Below are 9,743 nucleotides of genomic sequence, written 5' to 3'. Positions count from 1 at the left end.
TTGATTTGGTTTGACGGTTGGTTGGTTTGATGGTCAATTTCTTGGTTGGTTGGTTGGTTGGCTGGTTTGATGGTCGGTTTTTTGGTTAGTTGGTTAGTTGGTTTGTTTGTTGGTTGGTCGGCTGGTTTGTTTATTGGTTATTTTGGCGTGGAGGTCTAACATTCTGAGAGCTATCATAAAATCAAATCTGTTTATAATGTGTCAAAGTTTAATTGAATAATAAATATTTTTATGTGGGTGTTTACTTGTACAGGTATGTAACGCATGTTTGTATGTGCATGTGTGTGTATGCATGTATGTATAAATGTTTGTATGTATGAATATATGTATGTATGTATGAATGTATGTATGTATGTATCTGTGTGTTTGTGTGTTTGTGTGTGTATGTATGTGTGTATGTACGTACGTACGTATGTATGTATGTACGTTCGTATATATGTTTGTTTGTTTGTATACATGTATGTACTGTACACACAGTTCTAAATGTTATATGGGCCAATAAAGAGTACTTAATGGTTTTTATTGTGGTGTGACTGACTGTCCATATTTATAATTTCATTGCTTCATGTTTATTATGGTTGTTATGATTAGTAGTATTAGTAGTAGTAGTCGTAGTAGTAGTAGTAGTAGTATTAGTAGTAGTAGTAGTAGTAGTAGTAGTAGTAGTAGTAGTAGTAGTAGTATTGGTAGTTGTAGTCGTAGTATTAGTGGTAGTAGTAGTAGTAGTAGTGGTAGTGTGGTAGTAGTAGTAGTGGTAGTAGTAGTGGTAGTAGTAGTAGTAGTGGTAGTAGTAGTAGTAGTAGAAGTAGTGGTTAAAGTAGTAGTAGTAGTAGTGGTAGTATTAGTAGTAGTAGTAGTAGTAGTAGTAGTAGTAGTAGTAGTAGTAGTAGTAGTAGTAGTAGTAGTAGTAGTAGTAGTAGTAGTGGTAGTATTAGTAGTAGTAGTAGTTTTTAAGCCACCTATACAACAATATAATTTTTTTTGTTGTGGAAGTATTAAGTAATAAAAAGTCCTTGATCGTTCAGCTTGTTTGTCTGCTAGTTGAAATGATTGGGAAAAAAATGATTGATGTAGTGCTTGATTGAATGAATGAATGAATGATTGACTGATTAATTGAATGATTAATTAAACGAATGAATAGATAGATGGGTGAATGGATGGCTGGATGGATGAATTAATGAATGGACGAATTAAAGAAAGAAGGGAATAATGATTATCTTACAAATGGTTCAGTTTAGTATCACTTTTTGGTATTATCAACCCTGGTTTTGAACGGTAATGCTTAACTGCCGGCTACAGATATATATTTATATATCTATTAAATATTTTATTATTTTTATTTTATTATTTGTTGTTGTTATTGTTGTTATTATTATTATTATTATTAAATTTTCCTGGAATCTGTTTTTGATGTGGTTTTGCTATTTTAAACTCATAAATAATGGACTACAGCTGACAAAAAGGTTGATACACATATCTTCCATACCTACACTAATTAGCGGACAATTTGATGAATCTATTTTGTATGTTTTACTTTATATATATATATATTATATACATGTGTGTGGTGCTTGTGTGCGTGTGTATATATATATATATATATATATATATATATATATATTATAGATCTGCAATGTTATTGTATAAATTTAATTATATTATAATATAATTATTAATTATAATTTCTGAAAAAATTTTTTTTAGGATGTGTTCTATTCTCACAAAAATTACTTGCGCCCTGATTTGCAGCCGGAGACGTACAGGCATTTTGACCAAGAGGTTTTTATTATTTTTATTTATTTATTTATTCATTTTCTCGAGTCTTGTTTCATTCATTCATTCATTCATTTATTCTTCCAGTTGTTTGTTTGTTATTTCGTTAATTCGTTTTCGTTCATTCAGGTTTTAGTTCATAGTTTGACTGGTTATTGTAATTTATTTAAATCAGATTCTGAGTTTTAAGACGTTAAGGTTTGGTTGTTTTTCTTTAGAATGTAACTCTTATAGGATGTAACTGGCTCTTCTTTTGATGCACTGTAAGATATTGATCAAAAGAATGAAGAATCAAGGAGATTTAAAATAATAATTACTGAACATATAAAAGTATTGAAAAAAATATATACGAAAATTAAAATAACGCATTCTATCTGTCTCAATTTTTGCCAGTGCAATTTAATTGAGGATGGTGGTGTGGCAGAAACACCAGCAATTATGCGGGGGTGGCTCACGTTAGGTTTTCAAGCAAGCATCTCCATTATTATTTTTTATGTGTCTGGGTTGTTTTAAAACGTTGGTGATGGTGACGACGACGACGATGATGGCTTATAGTAATTATATTCCATATTACGTTAACGGCATAATCATTATTTATGATCCGATGTATGTCCGTAGAAATTTCCGTGGTAAAATGATTCGTGCGATTATTTCAAATGGTTGTAGGCTTGTTTAAAAAGATTTCTTCTGTTGCACAGTTATAATTGTAAGATCAGCAATGTTTATAAAAACATTTTTTAAGAACTGAGCATGCAAAATATTGTTTGTATGTAATTGTTTTTAGCGCTCAACCAACTGACCAACCAACCAACCAACTAACCAACCAACCAACCAACCGACCAACCAACCAACCGACCAACCAATCAATCGACCGACCGACCAACCAACCAACCGACCGACTAACCAATCATGTAAATTGCAGTATAGGCAATCTAATTCTATTTTTTGACGCCATCAACAACGATTCGAAGAAATGTTCTATAGTAATAATTTCTTCTTGATGGTTATTTTGGAAAATGGAAGCATTTCTTTTTTGCGGCCCAAATATGGCTCACTTGCTTATTACTGAATTACTTATTGAGAAATTTTTTTTTTCATTTTATATGTAATATAATTACCTATTACATAATTACCTTTAATATAATTAATAATTAATGACACTTTGAGATAAAAATTAAAAAATCAATTGCTACCTTGGAAACCAAGATAAATATACATGCATGGTTGCATGGTTGCCTTGCTATTTGAGGTTTTTATATCTTTATTATTATTATTATTATTATTATTATTATTATTATTATTATTATTATTATTATTATTATTATTATTATTGACTTTTCTATTGTAGTTGTGCTTTATTGCTATTATAGTTGTTATTGTTGTTCTTACTGTGATGTAATTTTCAGTATTTTTGGCCAAAAAGTTACTTTGATCAATTTTGAAGAGTGATGTTTGCAGTTGTAACTTGGTTTTTTCTGGTTTTTTTGTTGTTTTTTTTTGTATGTTTATCCTCTTTTCTCTCTTTTTTCTCTTCACTGTCTCTCTCCATTTTTTTGTCTCTCTCTCTTTTTCTGTCTCTTTCTCTTTCTCTCTTTTCATCTTTACTTTTGTTCCTCTTTCGTTCTCCTGTCTTATTCCTCCTTCATTTTCTCACATTTCTATGAGATATTTTATGGTCTTTGTTATTATTATTTTATAACAACAACAACTATTATTATTATTATTATTATTTTTAAATTATTTTTCCATTAAGCCTGCTATTGAGTTTGGTATAAAATATCTAATTAGTGGTCAGAACTCATTCACCATGTTACACTCATTCCAGGAATCTCTATTATTTTTAGTTGTTTGCCTTTCCATTCAAAATCATGCTAATGAATGTAATCTACTAAACTCTGTGACGTGTGGCTCTGTTGTAACAATTTTATTTTATAAAAGAAATATGAGTTAGAGTACGGACATGAAGAAATTTTGGAGCTTGTTAGAAATAAAAAATGGTAGGTAAAATATTTTGTAAGTTTGAAAATTAGAATAAGTAGGAATGGGATTATTATTAGATGCAGTTAAACATCAGTTGGGACAGGGGTGGGCAAACTTTTAGCTATGAGGGCCGCATTAAGAACTATAATAATATTTCACCTTAAGGCCACATATGTACTTTAATAGCAAAACTTTTTGACCCAGGAAGAATTTTTTAAGATTTGTGGCTCCTTTTTTTGGTCATAATGTCTGGCTGGCTTAGTTTTTCCACTCCTGAGTTAGCAAAAGTAACAAAGGTATATAATGTTTGATTAAATTGATAATTTGATGGTTTTGTATATTTCATTCTGAGCGGAGATTTAAGCAATAATTTGGTGGTTTTATATGTTTTATTTTTTTTTATTTTTTTTAGTTTTAGTTTGTAGATATTTTTTTCTATTCTTACAATGCTTTATTGATAATTTTTAAATTAGGGTAATGGAATTGTTGACATTTTTTGTTTTCCTCTCCTAACATTCAGGTGGCTATGTTGGATACTTTGTTCGAAGGTTAGCTGCTGTTGTTGTTGTTGATATTGTTGTCAGATGGTTGCTGATGTTGTTGTTGTTGTTGTTAATGTTGTTGTTGTTGCTGTTGATGTTGTTGTCAGACGGTTGCTGATGTTTTTGTTGGTGTTGTTGTTGATGATGTTGATGTCAGACGGTTGCTGGTGTTGTTGTTGTTGTTGATATTGTTGTCAGATGGTTACTGATGTTGTTGTTGTTGATGTTAATGATGATGTTAAAGGTATATCGGGTAACGGGTTTGATGGTGATAGTTAGACAACTATCTTTCTGCAGTTCACTCATCATTTTATTCAACCGTCTACCCACTCATCCATCAATCCATCCACCCATCCATCCATACAACCTTACATACATCCATCCATACATCTATCTATCCATCCAATCGTCCATCCATCCTATCAAACATCCATCCATCCAACGTTTCAGATGGAGCTGCGTATGTACTTGGCAAACTGAACAAGGATTGTTGGTATGCGATCATCCATCCATCCTACATATTGTTTTGTCGTCGCCTTACCATCCATTACAAATTGATTTGTATCTGCTTCAACATCCATTCACCATTGATTATGTTACTGTTGCAAGTTGCTGTTATTTCATTCTTAAATCAACAGCTTGATAAACTAAATCACATTGTATTTTACAACGAATCACAAATCCTTATTTGCTTACACGCACGCACACACACACACACACACACACACACACACACACACACACATACACACACACACACAAACACACACAGACACATAAAGACACACATACATTCACTCACACATACAAAAACACACACACAACACACACGCACAACATACACAACACACACACATACGTATCCATACTCACACTCATGGCATAGTACATATTTGGCATATTATTTGAGTACCTACCTATGTAATGATATAATAATTAAGCCCAACTAACCAACATTCCATGTTGTTATTCTATTTATTTCATACCACACTGCTATTAAAATTCAATTAAATTTAATAACTATTCAACAAATTTTTTCATAGATGTTATCTCTGAATTTATAATAAATAAATAAATAAATAAATAATAACTGTATACCTATTGATAAAATTTAAAATCATTTTTTTTCATCGACTTCATTCAAAATCTTTGAATTCTTTCCTAAATTGTTGAATTGAGAACAATGAAATTGAATTAGATTTAGTTGTTGACTTGACTCTGTTATTGTTGCCGCTCCAAACGTCTGCTCCTATTAAAAGTTGCATACATTTTCTTTTCATACATAAGTCGGCTTATAATTGTTCCAAATTAAAAAGTTTATCCAGTGTTTACTTAATGTTAATGCTCAAATACTGATGAGGTTTTTGCGGTGCATTGGATTCAGTTCGTTTGCTCTTTCTCATATGCTTGCAATTTAAAGGAGTTTGTTCTAAGTTTAAAGGAAAAGGAAAATTTTAATTACTATTTCCACACACACACACACACACACACGCACATTTTATAACTTATAATAGGATACATTTGTTCGTATTTTTATTTCATTGATCCGTTCTATATCCTGATTCAAATTAATCATAACCTTATCTTATTTCAGCCACATATATCTAATAAGACATAAAATTAATCACAGTCAAGCAATCGATCAATCAATCAATCAATCAATCAATTAATCAATCAATCGATCGATCAATCAATTTACCGATCGATCGATTGATCGATCGATCAATCAACCAACCAATCGTTCACTCAATCAATCTATCATCAATCTATCAATCAATCTATCAGTCTATCTATCAATCAATCTATCAATCAATCTATCTATCTATCGCTTAGACTATGTCGAAATCATTCTCTATAAGTTTATTTCTCCATCAGCTGTCTGCCATACATTCCTTTGCACTAAGATTCAATTAGATCAGTGCTAATGTAATATCTCCCTATCAATCAGCTTGTCTGTCACTGCCAATACCATTTATTTCGTCCATCCATTGATTCATTTTTGCAGGTACATATATACCTTGGATAGATTCAACATCACAGAGCCCGACCAGACATTAGAAATATCCTTTTTTAATTGTTTATATTTTTAAAATTTTTTTTAAAATATAAATTATTATTATTTTTCAAAATCTGTTGAGTTCGGGGTGGGGATATTTTTTCATTGTGATGTTTTGATTGGCATTCAAAAAGATATATTTTTTGGAATACATCAGGATAGGTCTCAAATATTACCAGCTGTTTTTACAGAATCATATCAGTTGTTTTTTTTATATATGTTATTTTAATCTAATCAAAATTCTAAAAGATTTTCACATATAATAATTTCCTTTTCATTTGCAATGTGTTCGGCTGCGTAGAACACACTGCCCTTTCTGAAAATTATTCAATTCAGATTAATTATTTGATTAATTTATAACATTATTAACATCGGTGTTATTATTTTTATTATTATTATTATTATTGCTTTATTCTGCTGAGTTCAGTACGTCTCAGAAACTCATAAATAACTTTCCTGCTGAAGATATTGTCCTTAATTGAATATTTTATCTTGCTTGGCCTGCTTCAATTCGTTCGGCTCTCTCGCGTTTGGTTGCCACCGTTATCACCTTTGTCGTCTTCATCGCCATCTTCATCGCCGTTTCTTACTGAATCATTTTTATTAATGTTAACACATCATGATGATGGATGTGAACCAAGATGTCATGAACATGTTCACCCAGTCCTATGGTCTCACCGCTAGTCAGCTAACTGAGGTAGGTGGTTGATTATTCATTCGTTCGTTCATTCGCACATTCCTTTGTTCGTTAGTTCATTCGTTTGTTTGTTCACTTATTCATTCGTTCATTCAATTTCTGTGACTTGTTTATTTTTTGTTTGTTTGAAAAGGGATGATGCTTGCTTGTGGTCAAATGTCTTCAATGACGTCAACATTTTCAGTCCAATGTTGCTCTTCTTTCCTTACTGCCTTCTTAATTCTTCCATGTTATCTTCCACACTGAAGACATTAATTTTTATATATTCATCTATCTATAATTGTATATATATATTACTAACAAACACTCAGACCAATACAAATTGACACAGACACACACAGACAAACAAACACACACACACACACACACACAAACCAAACACACACCAATCCCTCCAGAAAACAGGAATATTGGATATCCTGCCAGGGGCCATTATAGATGATTGGTTATTTGAACCATGTGGTTATTCGATGAACGCACTCCTACCAAATGTATGTACTCTACTCTACTCTACTGCACATTCTGTCGTTTTTATGTTTTGTATATTTTGTGTGTGTGCTTGTTTTTTGTGTTTTTATGTGTTTGTTTTTTCTGTATGTATGTGTTTGTTTTTTATGTCTGTATGTGTTTGCTTTTTCTGTCTGTATGTGTTTGATTTTTGTGTCTATATGTTTTATGTTCACGTTTGTGCGGTGTTTTGGTTAGCGGTATCTTGTGTAGATGGTGTTTTTTTTAGATCAATGTTTATTGACAAGTCGCTTACTTCAGTCGCTTCATGCTTTGGTAAATTGCCAACAGCGAAAAATGGTTTCGCGCTCTCCAATCTAAATTGAAATTAAAAACATGTAAATGGAAAGTGGAATTATATGTGAAGAGACCGGAAGAATCTCCATTTGTAGAGAAAAAATTATGCCAAAATAGGATTTGTCTCCTACTGCCAACTTTATTACTGTTGAAAATATTATAACGATGTATATTATATCAAAATAGGAATAAAATACAGAGTAGTAAGAAATAGTTGGATAGAAATATTAACGTTTAGTATCTGGTTTGTAAGAATCTAGTGTACTAAGCTTCCATGTAAACTTCAAAATTTTAGAATGTCAATCAGACAAAACTAATTATTATAGCACCTCAAAAACTTATAAAAAAATGCTCTGTGAAGTTTAGAAAAAGGTAATGTAATCAAATGATAAGTCAGTGATCAAACTCTAGCAACAGTTTTATAATTTAATCAATATAAGCTTTGCTTTCCATTTGTTTGTTTATTTTATATAACATAGTACCTACACTTATAACTCCACAGCTTGCGCTGTATGCGTTAGTTAGTTAATGAATTCCTCTAAGAAGTCTGAAACCAATACAGAAACGAAAATCTTCGAAAGATGATGAATAATCAGATAGATGGTCGTTTATACAAGGATTGGTACATTTGATTAGTTCAGATTGAAGTTTGTGTTTCAGATGTTATAAATTTTCAGGTTTTTACGAAACGATAATAATAAGAATGATGATAAAGAAGAGGATGTGAGGTGCTATGTGGTTACACTGCTTTATAATTAGTTCTTCTGATGTTTAGCTGTCAGCTTTAATAATTAGAAATTTTAAAGTTCGTTTTAAAATTTTTTAAGCCCGTTGATTTGAATGGTTTATTTAATGAAATCGAAAGTTGAAAGCTGATGATAAAAAGTAAACATGCATGCAAATATCTGGGTTAAATTGAGATTAAATTAGAAATTTTTAACCACTTATAGCTGTTCTATGATGAGATTTGATAATTGTCTTCGACTTCTTCTTGCTGAATGTATGTACGTTTTATGTGTACATGAATGAAGATAAGTTAGTTCAAAATGTAAGTAGCTCTAGCTAGAGGCTTGTTCTTTTCATTACAATGTCTCAAGTGCCGTTTTTTAAACTCTGTGTCATCTTCATCATCGTCATTGTCATCATCGCCGTCATTAATATCATTATCTTCATCATCATTGACATCACCATAATTTACTAATCTTCCACACTCAATATAATTCAATGTAATCCGTCCAGTGAAATGGATTTATATGTATAAAATCAGTGCATTCTAGCCAGTTTTGTCGGAATCGGGCTCGGCCCCTCAAAAATATCCGACTCAGAATCCGGATAAAGTTTTTCACTCCGGGTTTAGAATTTCGGAAAAGTTTTTCAAATTTTGCATCATAATTTCATCTTATTATCACTACTAAATAAAAATACTCTAGAAAACTCTTAAAATCGGTCAGTGTAATTGTTTTTTTAGTGGTAAAATTATTTTATTTTTATGTTTTTTTTTTATACACATTATTAGCATTTATTTCCAGTATTTAAGATGATTGCTTATTGCTACGTATATTTATTTTCTGAAGAACACAATCTTAAAAAAATTTTCAGGAAAAAAAATAAAAAATTTTAAAAAAGTAAATAACATTTTCCGGAGTCGGAGCTGAGCTGGAAAAAATCCGGCCCCTACAAAAAATCCGACTCCGACACTAATTCTTAGATTCTTACACAGAAGCGCACACAAATACACGTACGCACACGCACGCACACGTACACACGCATATATATATATATATATATTTTAATATATTCTATATATTCTACCGAATGTTTGGCGTTAATATGTTTGTAGTTCGTTTTTTCGAAGTTTTTTGGTGAGAAAACTTTAGTGAGAAAAATCGAA

General features: G+C 31.2%; 1 protein-coding gene across 1 annotated transcript in view; it reads left to right on the top strand.

Annotated features, from left to right (window-relative positions):
- HELRODRAFT_186277 (hypothetical protein) overlaps positions 1-9,743 on the top strand; it is a 19,742-nt gene that overhangs the window by 4,346 nt on the left and 5,653 nt on the right. Inside the window, exons 5-10 of the mRNA XM_009013306.1 lie at positions 1,705-1,779; positions 4,274-4,301; positions 4,746-4,788; positions 6,301-6,355; positions 6,968-7,048; positions 7,447-7,539. Of these exons, the coding sequence (XP_009011554.1) occupies positions 1,705-1,779; positions 4,274-4,301; positions 4,746-4,788; positions 6,301-6,355; positions 6,968-7,048; positions 7,447-7,539 (375 nt within the window). The remainder of the gene's footprint in view (positions 1-1,704; positions 1,780-4,273; positions 4,302-4,745; positions 4,789-6,300; positions 6,356-6,967; positions 7,049-7,446; positions 7,540-9,743) is intronic.

Source organism: Helobdella robusta (genome assembly GCF_000326865.2).
Source record: "Helobdella robusta unplaced genomic scaffold HELROscaffold_116, whole genome shotgun sequence".
Taxonomy (NCBI): Eukaryota; Metazoa; Annelida; class Clitellata; order Rhynchobdellida; family Glossiphoniidae; genus Helobdella; species Helobdella robusta.
Note: the sequence above shows the minus strand (reverse complement) of the source record. Positions and strands in the feature narration are given on the sequence as shown.